Here is a 16,578-nt window from a genome sequence, read left to right on the forward strand (position 1 = left end):
CTTTCTCTTTCCAAACCTCAGTTTCCCTATGACAGGTGGGGTGGGGTGGGGGGCAGTTGGTCTGAGTCATCTATACAAGGTGTCGCCAGAAGGTCAGACTCAAGCCAATTTCAGTTTACCAACGTCATAAAAGGGAAACTACAACTGTTAAGAATCGAAACTTACTGCACACAAGTTGGCCAGATGCCAACCCTGTTAAGGCGGTCCGGACCTGCCAGCCCCAGCCTCCCGTCCCTCAGCACACCTGCCATGACAATACATCTCCAAGAAGGGGACCCACCGTAGAGCCTTGCTCCCAAGTTTCTCTCTTCACCCCCCTTTTCCATCCAAGGGTGCTAGAGGTCAGCTAGAAAGGAACCGCCTTAAAAAAGAAGGAGGTGTGCGCTGGGAGCTGGGTGGGGGCTCAGCTATATAGCCCTGTGGCAGCTGGCTGTCTGTGGTCCACGCAGACATGGCAGTAGCCCAGGAGCTGTACGGCTTCCCGGCCTCCAAGCTGGACTCCTTTGTGGCTCAGTGGCTGCAGCCAACCAGGGAATGGAAAGAAGAAGTCCTGGACGCTGTGCAGACTGTAGAGCGGTTCCTGAGGGAGGAGAACTTCCGTGGAGAACGTGGCCTGGCCCGGGATGTGCGAGTGCTGAAGGTTCTCAAGGTAAGACTGGACCTCTCCATTCCCAGCCAGGACGGGGCAAACCCCAGTGCCAGGGACTCCCCTTGCCTCATGATCCCTACTTTGCTTCTGACATCTCCAGACGCCCCAGCTAGCTGTCTGCGACCTACTGCCTTGAGCAGAATGAACTACCGAAGAAGAGAATAAAAGACCACCTTTGGGGAGAACGGTAGCTTAAACCCTCACGTTCTGTCCTTAAAAAACGTGTACTCTGTCCCATTTTATGGATGAGCCTAACAAAGGCTCAGCCGTGTCAGAGCTATAACGACCACAGGCAAAATGCAAGGCCTCTTGCATATCAATCCTGATATGTAATCTGTAAAATACAATTTGGGGGAGCTTGACTTGGGGGTCCACACCTGCAACCCCAGCATGTGAGAGGTGGAAGCAAGAGAAAGAGGATCATGGGTTCAAAGCCAGCCTACGTTACATGTCTCAGAAAAGTACACACACACACACACACAGAGACAGAGAGACAGAGTCAGAGAGACAGAGAGACAGAAACAGAGTCAGAGAGAGAGACAGAAAGAATGTGAGTTGAAGGATAAGTGCTACATATTTAATATGACCTGCATATTAAAATTGCTGTTTGTCAAGTCAGATCGCACCTACTGGGGTGGGGGACTCTCTTCTGGGAGACTCACATGCTATATTGTTTGGGGGCAAAGCACCTTGTTGTCTACTGTTCACTTTAAAGTGGTTGAGTGGATGCAAATTCGAGGGCTGTGGCTGTGGCTCAAGGCTAGAATGTAAGCCCAGGATGTGTGTTGGGGGTGGGGGTGGGGTTGTGGGTTCAAGCCTTGGCATGGACAAAAAAAAAGACGGTCACAGATGTGGCAAGTTCAGATGTGCTAGGTGCCTGGGTGGTATCTCCTTCCTATTTCCCCCATGTTTTAATTTTTTGATAATAGAAAGACTCTTAAAATGGAGGCTGAGAGGCCATCGGGCTGGTTCAGAGCTGGACTGTTGGCGCTGGAGCTGGGATTTGAACATGGCTGCTCAAACAGTGACCCAAGTTTCTCACCTAGATTTCTTTTCTCCTCCTTAAATCCTTCTTCCAGCTGCCTCCCCCACACCCTAGCTGAGCTAAGGATCACAGAGTTCAACAGACCCTGGAACGGGGTGGGACAAGGGCTGAGTATGGATGTTCACATTTATAATTCCAGCCCTGGGAAGGCAGAGACAAGAGAAACGGTAGGCTTATCAGTCTAGCCAAATCTGCAAAGCCCCGGGGCACAGAAGACCTTGTGTCAAAAACCAAAATGGTCAGCCTAAAGAAGGATACCCAAGGTTGACCTCTGACCTCCACACACAGATGTGCACTCGTGTGGATGGTGCACATACACACACATACACACACATACACACACACACACACACAGCTTTTGAGAAGAACTAGCCTCAGCCAATTCTTCATTTAAATGTTAGGGAGACTGACACACGGAGAGTTTGACACACCCTAATGCCATACCCCAAATTAATGGCAACATCCAGACTAGAATTAGGACTCTAGACTCTAGCCTGAGGTTTTAACTTGCTCTATTGGGACACGTTTAACAGCTTTGAGCCTCTGCCTTCCTTGCAACCCATTCCATCTCCAAAACCTCAGGTCACATGATTTAGAAGTGGCAGCCATAGTTCTGCCACCACACAGAGAGGGTTTGAGTCTGGGCTCTTCCTCTCACCAGCTGTGTGACTTTGCGTGCTCAGGTCTTGAGTCCTTGGTCTGCTCCTCTGTGATTGCAACACCCCAAACATCATCCCCCATTGCCCAGCACTGAGATCATGCAGCCTACAGGTTATCTCAGGGTAAATTCTTAAAAACAAAGGTTTTCATTGTGATACTTGCCTGGGGCTTTTCCCTGGTCTCTGGGAGTCTCTTGGGCAAGGGTATACTCTAGACCACTCCCTCCCTGACATACCTAAGAAAGAAATGGGTAGAAGAGCAAGTATCTAGGCAGAAGACTCACCAAGTAGAGTAAGTTTTGATGGCTACAGATGCAAACTGCTAAGCCTCATTTCCCATCCCCTTAACCCACTAAATGACAGCCACACCCACAGAGCAAGAACAGTAAGAGTATATCCCACACTGGATGTATCCCACACTGGATGTATCCCATACTGGATGTATCCCACACTGGATGTATCCCACACTGAATGTATCCCACACTGGATGTATCCTATACTAAATGTATCCTACACTGGATGTATTCCACACTGGGTGTATCCCAAACTGAATGTATCCTACACTCAATATATTCTACACTCAATATATTCTACACTCAATGTAATGTAGCCTATACTCAATGTATTCCCACACTCAGTGTATCTTACACTCAATGTATCCTGCACCCGATGTATCCTACACTCATTTATCCCTCCACCCTTGAAACTCCAGAGGGCTGAGCTGTCCACATGACTGAATTTGAGAAGATTACAACAAAAGAAAATCATGAAGTCTATCCTAAGCTGTACTCTCCTCACAGGGGAAGGGAGAGGGCAATGTAGACGTGACCTGACCTGCAGAGGGATCGCCCTTTGGCCACATCCGCAATCAATCTCCAGTCCTTTCTCTCAGGATAGGAGCACCAGGTCTGAACACTAGTGGGATCAGAATTAAAATGGAGAACAAAAACCGCAGATACCTGCTCTCTGGGAGCGGAGCACAGTGTGTGGAGGCCAACTTAGGATGGAGAGGAAGACCCATCGGCCATGTCACTCCCTGGCTGGCTGGGAGACCTTGCAAGTGGATTATGCTCCACCGCCTCTGTAGTCAGTGTTGTGCCCAGGGGAGCCAGGTCATGGGGCCCATCTCCATGGTGATTAGAAAGGAGATGTGCATTAAATGGCCTTTGGTGGTGCCGATACAGGGACTGCTCAGCCTGCGATAGCAGTATTTTAATTTCTGCAGTGACTCATTAACCAAGAAAGGTAGCCTCCCAGAGAATGACCCAACCTCAGGAGTCCAATGTGGGGTGAGCCAGAGGTGAGCCAGAGAGGTGTGGGGCTTTGCGTGCCAGGGAGGCAGAGCCAGGAGAGAAAGCCTAGACTCTCTCTTTAAAATCATCTGATTTGGGGGCCAGCAGGATGGCTCAGCATGTAAAGGTGCCTAGTGCCAAGCCTGACATCCTGAGTATAATCCCAGGAACCCACATGATGAAATGAGGGAACCAACTTCCACGAGCTGTCCCCTGGCCTCCACATGTGTGCCATGGGGTATGTGGGACATGGACACGAATAAATAAAATGGAAAAATATTAAACAGTCCAGTCTCTTGCCATTAAGAGTTATGGAAATTGGGGGTCCTGAGAGAGGGCTCAGCGGTTAAGAGCACTGGCTGCTCTTCCAGAGGTCCTGAGTTCAATTCCCAGCAACCACATGGTGGCTCACAACCATCTGTAATGGGATCTGATACCCTCTTCTGGTGTGTCTGAAGACAGTGACAGTGTACTCACATATATAAAATAAATAAATCTGAGAGAAAGACAGAGAGAAAAAGAGTGAGAGAGCGCGCGTGTGAGAGAGAGAGAGAGAAGAAGGGAGGGAGGAAGGGAGGGACACTAATGTGACTAATTCGGAGAAGGCAGCTGGGGATCGACTTGATAAAAAGGGAAGAGATACGAGCTGCTGACAGCTGACTTCCGGGACACGCCTTGCTGACTTCCGGGACATGGCCCCCACACAAGCCCCAGGCATTCAGCATTGTGTCTGATCTTCCCGATAACCCCATCGCTGTCTTGATTTCTCACTTGATGGACTTTGGGCTCCTAATGATCCTGTAGCTGGTGAGTCAGGTCAGGGCTAGGCATACAGCTCTAAATGCCAGAGTCTGCCTACCATGGTGGAGGCTCAGGAGCCATCCACAATACAATTTAAACAGGGAGGAAGGAAGGGACGGAGGGAGAGAGAGAGGAAAGACAGATGGATGGCCGGACAGAGGAACTGATGGGACTAACTCTCTGTTTCACAGATGGTGCAATGGGTGTTTCTACAGGTTGGGAGGCCTTTACCAGATACTAAGACCCTGAAGTGTTTTAGGTTTCGAAACACTCCCCTCCCCAGGTCTTCGGCCTATTTATATAAACATGATGCGGTATCTTAGAATATTCCCAGGTCTATTCTGGAAATTCATGTGTTTTCACATACCCAAAGGCAGTTTTATACACTGTTGTTAGTCACACGGGGTCAGGTATGGGATTTTTCCACTTGTGGCAGCGTGTCAGCACACAACAGAGGATTTTGAACATTTTGGAGTGTTTACACTGGGAACAATCAGTCATTACTCCCTTGGAGTGGACATGTCTCTGGGTTGGACAAGACTGAATCTCCAAAGGTGTGCAGTGCAGGGGGATAAGCAAGGGCTGCCTGGTGGGTCACTCCTGGAACCCATGCTTGGGAGGCTGAATCAAGAGGGTCACCAGTTCAAGGACAGCCTGAGCTACATGGCAAGTTCCAGGTCAGCTGTAGGCCGTGTGTCAGAAAAGAAAGCATAAAGAAGCCTGGGTTCTAGAGTCTAGCTGCCGCAAAACTCATCCTCCATGTTTCTGCACCCTGAGGTGGAAGCAACACTTCTCAGCTAGCCCATGTGGGAGGACTCTAGCCCGTGTGGGAGGACTCTAGACTAAAGGGCTATATTTTATGTAGAGCCCCTGGTTGCCGGGCACACGACAGAGGGCCTTGGGGTGACAGGGTCCTGTCTTCCACAGGTAGGCTGCTTTGGGAACGGCACAGTGCTCAGGAGTACCACAAACATGGAGCTGGTGGTGTTCCTGAGCTGTTTCCATAGCTTCCAGGAAGAGGCCAAGCACCACCACACTGTTCTGAGCCTGATACAGAAAAGGATGTCTTACTGCCGGGATCTGCTGGACCTTGGGCTTAGTAACCTGAGCGTGACTGACGGAGTTCCCAGTAGTCTCATCTTCACCATCCAGACCAGGGAGACCTGGGAGCCCATCACTGTCACCATCGTGCCTGCCTACAGAGCCCTGGGTAAGGGAAACAGAAGTACATGCCTGGTCTGACCTCCCCCGGAGACGGTGACCTCTTTCCTCTGGTGGCCACTTACTTTTCTCCTTCCTACCCGTGTCCTGGGCTGAAGTGAGCTGCCATGTGGACCTGGGAAACAGAAACTTATCTCAGAGGCCCGCTAGGAACACAAGACAAATGGTGACTAGCGATTAGCGGAAATGGGATTCCCCCACCCCACCCCACCCCCGGTAACTACCAAATAAGCTTCAGGAAAGGACTTTCTGCGGGAAGAATATTTTGAAAGCTCCAAGCCCCAATAGGGGAAGGAGTCAGATCAGAAGCAAGGTAGCATTTACTAGGTCTGTGTGACCTTTCCCAGAAGCAGAGCTCAGAGATAGAAACCATAATGATTTTTGTAAGCCACCCCCCACACACACACTGATTACAGGCTGTACACGTTATCCCACGGTTACTAGCAATGGTGTCCAGTCTCAGGAAGAAAGTCCTTCATGGCGTGGCATAGACCCAGTCCTCCCCTATGAATACTGACAAATACCATTCGATCATCCAGGAAGAGACCTATTGATAAAAGAGATATTAAGGAAAGCTGAAAGAATTGGGGCATCCAGGGAGGACCTGAGACATGGGAAGCCCAATGCTGGTTCTCCTGAGTAAGACTCACCAGGTTGGGTGTGTTGGAGGGTGCCTTTAATCCCAGCACTCAGGAATCAGCATCAGGTGGATTTCTAAGGGTTTGAGACTAGGCCAGTCTAAGTAACAAGCAGCCAGGTGTACACAGTGAGACCCTGTCACCAAAGTAAAATTTAAAGTATGAGCTTTTAAAGAATTGCACCAGAAACTCGATGGGGGTAAAAGGGGTGGTGAGTAATCCCAGCACTCAGAAGGCAGAGGCAGGCAGATCTCTGTGAGTTTGAGGCCAGCCTGGTCTACAGGTCTACAGATCGAATTCCAGGACAGAGAAATCCTGTCTTGACATCTTGACATACACACACACACACATACACACACACACACACACACACACACACGAAAGAAAGAAAGAAAGAAAGAAAGAAGTCACCAGAAAGACACCCGTACAAGGTCTCAGATGTTGTGTTTTGTAAAAAGAAAGAGAAACCAGAGATATGTTTGGCAGCGGTGCGGTATGGTGTGGGGGAAGGGGGTGCCTCTGGAGACCCGTGCTGAGGCATCCCATGAACACATGAAGAGGGAGGGGGAGGGAAATGGGGAGAGAGGGGGGAAGAAGGTAGGAAACCAAGGAAAGGAGAGCAAGAGAGAGAGGAGGGGACAATTAGCCCCTTTTCTACTGAGTCAGGTGCACCTGGCTGTTGCCAGGTAACCATGGGGCGGAGCCTAGACAAAATGCCAACATCTGGTCTCTCTGGAGATAAACCATAATCTAATGAGTGGCCAGACCCAAACGCCTATTTAGTCCATGATGGATTTTGAGTCTTCACTCAGTCTTTGCTTCCACTCTCCTCAGGCCCTTCCCGTCCCAACTCCGAGGTCTTTGTGGATCTGATCAAGGCTAACGGGTACCCAGGAAATTTCTCTCCATCCTTCAGCGAGCTGCAGAGAAACTTCGTGAAGCATCGGCCGACTAAGCTGAAGAGCCTCCTGCGGTTGGTCAAACACTGGTACCAGCAGGTGAGGGGGCCGCCAGGGTGAGCCTGGGGAAAGGCATCAGTGGGACACAGGGTTGCAGGAAGGGTGGGCAGATGCTAGGACATCCGCAACCTGCAGCTACTGTCTCCCTGGACTGATGTCCACTCCTGTGGTTTGTGAACGTTAAGCCCCACAGTTCAAGACTAAGGAGAAGAAGAATTCCTTAAAATCCGTTCATACTACTACTCTGCCTCTCAGTGATGACAGCTTCTGAGTCCGGGTCCTGACTGAAGGAACTGGTCCTTGGTGGTGATTACTTTTCAAGTGTCACATGTGGTATCTGACGAGAAACCAGTATATTTCAATGCAATGGGTGTTTCGAATTATTTAAACTGGAAAAAGGAAAGCATCAGAAATAGCCCCACTGCACGCACCACGCATGCATGCACGCACCACGCATGCATGCACGCACCACGCATGCACGCACCACGCATGCACTCATGGTGGAAGGGCGGTCTTCTTGTAAAATAAACAGATACACCAAGAGACAGGTAACCTATGATGGAACGCACTGTAACCCCAGCACTTGGGAGACTGAAGAGAGGGGAGGGGATCGGCGGGTCTACATAGTGAGCTCCTGGCTAACCTAGGCTACACAGTGAGACTCCCCTCAAAGACAAGCAGAGCAGAGTTAAAGATGATTCAGCAGCTAAGAACATGTAGTACTCTAGCAGAGGGCCCGATTCAGTTCCCGGAACCCACAGTAGGCCCCTTGAAACTGCCTATAACTTCCAGCCCAGAGGATCCAGTGCCTCTGGCTTCCGTGAGCACCCACACACTCACGTGCTCGGACACATACATGCATACACACACATACATGACTAAAAGTAAAGTTAAAAAAAAAATGTAAGGAGTCTGGTAGAATTCTACCTCAGTCCCCTTGGATGACGGTGCTGCCCACCTTTACCTGTGAATATTCATCTCCAGTTACACTTCATAAATTCGCTAATACCGGGGTGAGGAAATAGAGATCGCCCGAGCACGAATTATATTATAATCAATCTACTCTTTTATAAATATTAGCTGTCGGGTGGGATACTCTGTAAGCCCCCTTCGTGCCCACCCCCTCCACACACTTAAGCCTGGGCTTCATAGTCAGGCCTGGCCTTGAAAAAAATTAAAGAGATTTGTCTTATTTGGGTTACAATTGCCGTAATGAAACACCATGAGCAAAAGCAAGTTGGGGAGGAAAGGGTTAATTCAGCTTACACTTCCACATCATAGTCCATCACTGAAGGAAGTCGGGACAGGAAGTCAAGCAGGACAGGAACCTGGAGGCCAGAGCTGACACAGAGGCCATGGAGGGGTGCTGCTGACTGGTTTGCTCAGCCTGCTTTCTTATAGAACCCAGGACCACCAGCCCAGAAATGGCTCCACCCATAGGGGGTTGGCCCCACCTACAATGGGCGGGGCCCTCCCCCATCAATCACTAATTAAGAAAATTCCCTACAGTCTGATCCTATGGAGATATTTTCTTAATTGAGGTTCCCTTCTCTCAGATGACTTCAGCTTGTGTCAAGTTGACGTAAAACTGCCCAGCACAAGCTAGTACCAATGATTTTAGATTTTTAAATATAGGTCAAAAGTAAACAGTGGGGCGGGGCAAGCGACTCAGTAACATGCTTGAGACACAAACATGACAACCTAAACCCAGATCCCCAGCACCCACGTAAAAAACTAAGCACAGTGGCACACCACCCATTACACACAGGGGAGGCAGAGACAGCAGCGGTTAAGAGCACTGACCGCTCTTCCAGAGGTCCTGAGTTCAATTCCCAACAACCACATGGTGGCTCACAACCATCTGTAATGGGATCCTATGCCCTCTTCTGGTGTGTCTGAGGACAGTGACAGCAACTGTGTACTCATATACATTAAATAAATAAATAAATAAATAAATAAATAAATAAAATCTGAGAGAGAGAGAGAGAGAGAGAGAGAGAGAGAGACTCAAAATGTGACAGTGATTGAGGAAATATCTCCATCCCCGTGCATACATAGTGTTGCACACTTTTTTTTTAAAGTAAGCGTTTTTATTTGTGTACATGCGCTGTCTTCTCTGCTAAGGTAGAATTTGAGAGGTTATCATTGGATGTGAGGAAGACAAAGTTTTTATGGCCCAGGAGTAGGGGTTTCAAATGGGAGATTTGGTGGGCAAATGTGTGTGGGTCTACAGGAGCAGAACAGGGGCATGACAATTTAGACATAACAACCTTCTGAAACAAAGACATGAGTGAAAGGTAACCGTTACAACAGACAGTCACCAGAACAAGGCCATTCTAACAAACAAAGGTAGGGTTGCAGGATGGTTATTAACTTTTTGAAACAAGGACATTCCTGGGACAGGTAGTACAGAACTATTCATAGTTAAGGCTACAGATGGGACATAGCCCAATCCTTGAGAAACCGAGATTTAATCATAAACAGGATGAACCTGGTTTGTCTTTAGAAGATGGCTTTTAAGCCTATGTCAGGCTGGTTCTTCCCCACTTCCTAGGTAATTTTATCTCAGTGCTACCAGAATGTTCCATTGGTGGCTGGCAGTGACATTCAGCTACACACAGATGCTGCCTTGGCAGGTGGGGGAGGGAATCTATTATTGTTGTTGAAAATGCAGATTCTAGGCCCACCTCCACAGACCTCTTTCACTACTTGGTATAAATGGAAATGTGCAATTTAGCAAGCTGCTGAAAAGGTTTGGGGCCAGGAGCCCTCAGACCACGCTGCTAAATGTCCTGTTGTGAACAGTTGTGACTGTTCTAGCCAGACTGTGTACATAAAGTGATGCACAATGGTTAGTGATTCATTTATGAGCCATGAGTTCATCATATCTGAACTACAGAGCAATCAGCCCTTAATAATTCTGCATCACTCGGTCTGTCAGATGATCCTGGGCCAGAAGGCTGAAGATCGGATGCTCCCACGTTCTGTAGTATAGGGAGTGTCCAGGTGTTCAGCGGTCTCTATAAATTGGCTAAGTTTTAGAAGCTATGCTTTGTGCTTCCCATAATTTCAGTTAACTCATTCATTCTGGATTTCTGACGGGGTTGAAGACTTATAGTCTCATAGCCAATCCTGGCTATTTGCTTTGAGAGAAAAGATCTGAGTGGATGGTTTTCAGCTGACATTCACTCTAAAGCCAAGAAAAAAGCCAGGTTCAAAACTAAGTCTTTTAGTTAGGAGAGATGACAGAGGTTCTGGTTAGTCAACAAAATGATGGACTGGGTATTAGGTTTATCTTGTACCTTACTGACACAAATTAGGATAGTTATGTTCTAATTATATTTTGAGAGAAAAGTTTTATGTTAACAGAAAGGGTGATTTGTAGGAGGAGCTAAGGTGGGAGGAGTAAGGAGAGGAGAAGGAGAAGGAAAGGAGGAGCTAGCTAGGAAACGAGAGAGAGAGAGAGAGAGAGAGAGAGAGAGAGAGAGAGAGAGAGAGAATTGGGTTACACTTCTGATTGTATGGGCATCTTGTTATTGAGCATTAACAAACTTAAAAAGCCTTTGATCAACATTTTTTAAAAAATTGTATAAAAACAAAAAGGAGGAGGGGGGATGGGATAGGGGTTTTCTAGGGAGGGGAAATGGGGAAAGGGGATGGCATCTGAAATGTAAATAAAATATCCAATAAAAACAAAAACAAAACACAAAAGACTGTGTTACACACTTATATGCACGTACAAAAAAATAAATCTATCTGGTGAGAGGTCTCAGTGACTTAAAGGTGCTTGCCAGACAGTAGTTTAATCTGATCCCAGGAGCTAACCTTATGAAGGAAAGCACTAACTTTATGAAGTTGAACTCTGACCTCCACACCTGCACCACATCACATGCAGGGGGGAGAGGAAGGGGGAGAGGGAGAGACAGAAGGAAGAGGAGGGGGAGGAAGGAGAGGATTCAAAACAATAAATTAAATTCCCCAAAATTTGAATTCAGAAACAATTTGATGTCTTCTGAGCTAAACACTTAACCCTAAAATGGGAAAACCAAGACCCAGGAAAGGAAAGTATCTTTGCCAAGGTCACACAGCTCGTGGGTTAGACTTTTAATTTTCTGTCCCTGGACCTGGGTGTCGTCTTCACACCTGATCTTGGCATCCCTCTCTGTCTCTTCCTCCCTCTCTTCAGTATGTGAGAGACAAGTGCCCCCGGGCCAACCTGCCCCCTCTCTATGCCCTGGAGCTGCTAACTGTCTACGCGTGGGAAGCAGGCACCCAGGAGGATGAAAACTTCAGGCTGGATGAAGGCCTCGCCACTGTGATGGAGTTGATTCAGGACCATGAACTCATCTGCATCTACTGGACCAAGTACTACACACTGCAACACCCAGTCATCAAGGCCTTCGTCAGGGGGCAGCTCAGAGGAGAAAGGTACTGGGTTCGTGCTCCCCACCGAGTCTCAGAGAGAGACAAAGACAGAGACAGACAGAGACACAGAGAGAGACAGAGAGGCACAGAGAGAAACGGAAACAGAGAGAGACAGAGAAACAGAGACACACAGAGAGAGATGGAGACAGAGAGACAGCAGGGGAAGAGAGATAGAGAAACAGAAAGACAGATAGGTAGAGGGGAGAGAGAGAGGGAGAGACAGAGACGGACAGAGACAGAGAGAGAGACAGACAGACTGGGGAAATATGGAATCTGATGACTTTATTAAATATGCACCAAGATTACCTCAGACATTGACATTGAAATTTTGAGTCGACAGACATCAGATTTCTGGAGGGCCGTAGGGGACAGAAGTCTGTTTCTTGTTCCTCAAAGCTATGCTTCCACCCTACCTTACTCTAAACCGTTTCAGTGCTTTTCCTAAAAAGCCACGAGAAAGCACAAAGGCTGAGTCCAGAGCACCTGCCAAGCATGCACACAGACTAGGTTTGATCCCAGCATAGGTACAGGAGTAGTCGGGTGGGAGCCTGTCGTCACTGTCACGCAAGATACAGTTGGGGTGTGCCCATAAGCCCAGTGCAGGACGCTGAACCTGGAGAAGCACACAGCTGGGAAAACAGTGAAAGGCAAAGGACCAAAGGGACGGGAGGCTGCTTCATCAGGAAACTTCTTGCTCTGCGGTTAGCTTTCCAATGCACTGCGCCCATCTAAAAAGTGGGTGGGGTGCACACCTGTAATCCCAGCTCGGGGAAGCAGAAACAGGAAGGTTCCTGGAGCTTACTGGCCAACCAGTGAGGCCAGATCTTCAAGCACCAAGTTCAGTGGGAGACCCTGTCTCAAAAAATAAGGTAGAAAAATAATTGAAGACACCTAATGTCAACCCTTGGCCTCCCTGTGCATGTATGCGTGCACTGCATGTGCATGCGCACGCACGTGCATACACATTAGATGTATTTTTTAAAATTTATTTTTATTTTATGTATATGAATACATTGCTGTTCTCTTCAGTCACACCAGAAGAGGGCATCAGATCCCATTACAGATGGTTGTGAGCCACCATGTGGTTGCTCTGGAAGAGCAGTCAGTGCTCTTAACCACCGAGCCATCTCTCCAGCCCACATTAGATGTAATTTTTAAATTACCAAACCCAGAGTAAACTGGTACCTACAATGTAGACTGTTGAGGGTCAAAAATTTTTTCATGTTGTCTTAGTCAGGGTTTCTATTGCTTTGACAAAACACCATGACCAAAAAGCAAGATGGGGAGGAAAGGGTTAATTCAGCTCACACTTCCACTTCACTGTTCATCACTAGATGAAGTCAGGACAGGAACTCACACAGGGCAGGAACCTGGAGGCAGGAGCGGATGCAGAGGCCATGGAGGGGTGCTGCTTACTGGGTCACTCCTCTTGCTTTCTAATAAAATCTACGTCCTCCAAAGCACAGATGACTCCACCCACAATGGGCGGGGCCCTCCCTCACTGGTCACTAATTGAGAAGCTGCTTTACAGCTGGATCTCATAGAGGCCTTTCCTCAACTGAGGCTCCTTCCTCTCTGACAGAGGACTTAGGAACTCACTTCTGGATCTTAGGCAGACCTAGAATCTCAGCTTCCCTCTTGTTCCTGTTCCTCCTCCCTCCCCCTTCCTCTGCTCCTCTTTCCCAGCCTGCTCTGCTCTCCATTTCTTCCCAGTTAGAGGTCGCCATCTACAGTGGACCACCTGCTGGATCGCCTGAAAGAATAACACCCCTCCACCCCCCCCCCGACAGCACTGGCTGCTGCCTGATCACCCTCCTCAGATAGCTGGGGGCAGTGGTGCATGGAGCTCAAGGTGTCCAGGCTACCCAGGTAGCTTTCTTTCTCGCTCTGTGACAAAGACAAAGCCCCAAACTCAAGGAACACATAGTGCAGTTCTTACTTATGGGCTGTGGGGTCCACTTCAGGCAGTCTCCCATGGAGCCCAAGCAGACTCCACACAAGCCAGTAATGAACAGTTAGTCAGTCAGTGTTTGCATACTAAAGAGACTGTTAGAGCAGCCAGAGCTCTCTGCCCTGTTGAGACAGTAAAATTAGAATAGCTGAGAACCTTCTCTACCAACTGTGAGAAATCTCCACGCCCTCCATCTCCAGTGATATCCAGCCAAGGCCCTCCTTGATGGGCAGCTCAGTCGCTGGAAAGCATGGAGGCTAGAAAGCATCTCCCTAGCCTGTGACTTCCGACCTAGAAGCATCATCTCTCTTTGTTGCAGGCCTGTCATCCTGGATCCAGCAGACCCCACCCACAATGTGGCAGAAGGCTACCGATGGGACATAGTTGCTCAGCGGGCCAACCAGTGTCTGAAACAGGACTGTTGCTATGACAACAGGGACACCCCCGTCCCCAGCTGGACCGTGAAGGTAATGGTTCCTTCCAGCCTGACTCTCTGAGCACTACACGGGCATAGTGTTGGCTCACCGAGTGGAGAATAGCTTTTCGGAGACAAAAAGTCTGGAAAAAAGTCTTTCTAGCCAAATAAAGCCGAGAGATAGGCAGCAAAGTAAACCTTGGGGTTTGTTTGTTTGTGAAACAGGAACTATGTCCTGGAGCTTGCTATATAGACTAGGCTGGTCTCGAACTCACAGAGATCCACCTACTTGTGCCTCTGGAAAACTGGAATTAAAGTTTGTGCTGCCACACCCAGCCTATGATTCAGCAAGGCCTCTCTGTGTGGCCCAGGATACTCTCAAATTCATAATCCCCCTGTTCTGCTCACCGGAAATGACTCCAACGCTGGGCCGGAGGATTTTTTTTTTTTCTTGAAAACTTTACAACCCTAGCTTTAGAGTCCTTAAAAACTCTGCTGTGTCCTACGTTCCTTTTGCCATGCAGTGAACACTCAGTGTGGTGGATGCCGTCACTTTGTCTACCAAATGGGAGGAGAGCCAACCTCATGGGGCTGAAACTGTATTCATGGGCGGTGCCTACAAAGTGATTGGCGGTGGCGTGGGTGTGTGAAGGGATGGGGGTGGGGGAAGGGGTGGAAGCTGTTTTTGCTATTACAAAGATGAATCTGGGAAAGGAGTTTGTGGGTCACCAGACAGAAATGTGAGCCTAACCCCGCCTCCCTCTCTTACAGAGAGCACCCGATATCCAGGTGACCGTGCAGCAGTGGGGTCACTCCGATTTAATCCTCTGGGTGAACCCTTATGAACCCATAAAGAAACTGAAAGAGAAAATCCGCCTGAGCCGGGGATACTCAGGCCTGCAGCGCCTGTCCTTTCAGGAGCCCGGCGGCCAACGGCAGCTCATCAGAAGCCAATGCTCGCTTGCCTACTACGGAATCTTCTCTGACATCGACATCTGCCTGCTGGACACCATCTCCCCCGAGATCCAGGTCTTCGTGAAAAACCCGGATGGTGGGAGCCATGCCTATGCGATCCACCCACTTGACTTCGTCCTGAGCCTGAAGCAGCAGATCGAAGACAGGCAGGGCCTCCGGAGCCAGGAACAGCAGCTGGAGTTCCAGGGCCGCGTCCTGGAGGACTGGTTTGACTTTAAATCCTATAGCATCCAAGACAGTGTCACGATCATCCTGTCCAAGAAGAGGGAGGGGACAGTTCCATTTGCGCCTAGCTAGCTTCCTCTGTCAATGGCTCTGCCTTTATTGTTATCTCATTCTAGACTCGGCCTAGTCGCCCCTCCTTCCGGTCCTCTGCCGGGATGGTCTGAGTTTTCCCCTCCTTCCGGTCCTCGGCCAGGGTGGTCCACATCTTCAGTACTCTGCCAGTAAGGAGCCAGAAGGGATGTGAGAAATCGTGTACAGCCGGACACTAGCCAGACAATGGAATTCTGCAGTCACCTGAGAAGTCGTACCAGGGCCTCTGCCATCCTCATGACTACGCTGTCAAGACTGGGTCAGTGAATGGCTGCCTCACAAACTATTCTCGCGTGTTCAGAGGAGGCTAAACAACTTTCCTAACCAATCACACGGACCCTGCTTCAGATTGTCCCACCTCCAAATTCTCCATACCAGTAGCCTCCTTCAGGGGGGGATCTGAAGCCTTCTCCTGTATCCCAACCACTTCTACCTGCCTCCAACTGTTCAAGGCAAGGTAGGGTATCAAGTTCCTTTCAAATGGAGAATAAACAGCCTCTGTTTCTTCCCAGATGAGTGGTGTTTATTCTCTGCTACAGATGCCTCTCAACTCTGGGGGTTGATGGGTTTAGGGAAAATGGGGCAAAAAGAGACAAAATCTGGGAGATGGAGGCTGAAGATGAGACAGTATTTAAAAGTTCTTTCTGGGCATGGTTTCACACCTTTAATCTCAGCACTTGGGAAACAGAGGCAGGTAGATCTCTGTGAGTTGGAGGCCAGCCTGGTCTACACAGTGAGTTCTAGACCAGCCAAAACTACATAGTAAGACCCTGATTCAAAGTTTTCTGTCCATAACTCCTAAAAGCCACACACAAACAGTAAATAATTGTCTAGAGACAAAACAAAACAAAATCAGATTCTTATTGCCGAAGGATATTGTGATTGGGTTTATGTCAAATCTTCCTTTTGACCTGTTTTCTGGTCAACTCACCATAGCTACAAGTCTGCTTTATATCTGGTTTTCAAAAACCTCTAGGCAATTAGACAATACCATTCTATATATTTCCCAACTCATTTGCATCTGGGGACAGAAACAGTATCTCTTTTCCAGAGGGTCAAGAGTCTAGTTCAATCCAGATCTTTATATATTTCATAATACAGCCCACACTATAGGTGTTTTTAAATGGGAATGAAGAGGGCTGAGGCAGATCAGCTGGCAGAACACTTGCCTGGCTCCTAAGAAGTCCCCAGTTCAGTCCCCAGCACTTCCAGGTGTGGTGGCTCTTGCCTGCA

At 48.6% G+C, this 16,578-nt stretch overlaps 1 protein-coding gene across 1 annotated transcript; it reads left to right on the top strand.

Moving 5' to 3' along the window:
* Window positions 1-306: 306 nt before the first annotated feature.
* LOC143437608 (2'-5'-oligoadenylate synthase-like protein 1) lies at window positions 307-15,856 on the top strand. Its single transcript, XM_076922499.1, has 6 exons — window positions 307-649; window positions 5,374-5,656; window positions 7,140-7,303; window positions 11,451-11,692; window positions 13,960-14,107; window positions 14,827-15,856. Exons 1-6 carry the CDS (start codon window positions 452-454, stop codon window positions 15,325-15,327), a joined length of 1,536 nt encoding a protein of 511 aa, XP_076778614.1. The 5' UTR covers window positions 307-451; the 3' UTR covers window positions 15,328-15,856.
* The last annotated feature ends 722 nt before the right edge of the window (window positions 15,857-16,578 follow it).

This window comes from Arvicanthis niloticus, chromosome 24 (genome assembly GCF_011762505.2).
Source record: "Arvicanthis niloticus isolate mArvNil1 chromosome 24, mArvNil1.pat.X, whole genome shotgun sequence".
NCBI lineage: Eukaryota > Metazoa > Chordata > Mammalia > Rodentia > Muridae > Arvicanthis > Arvicanthis niloticus.

What these genes read in the sequence shown, in the direction of transcription:
- LOC143437608 (XM_076922499.1), top strand. Translation starts at nt 452, where the DNA reads ATGGCAGTAGCCCAGGAGCTGTACGGCTTCCCGGCCTCCAAGCTGGAC. An exon ending in GCCTGCCTACAGAGCCCTGG is followed by an intron (nt 5,657 to 7,139) that starts GTAAGGGAAACA and finishes CACTCTCCTCAG; the next exon opens with GCCCTTCCCGTCCCAACTCC. An exon ending in GGGCAGCTCAGAGGAGAAAG is followed by an intron (nt 11,693 to 13,959) that starts GTACTGGGTTCG and finishes TCTTTGTTGCAG; the next exon opens with GCCTGTCATCCTGGATCCAG.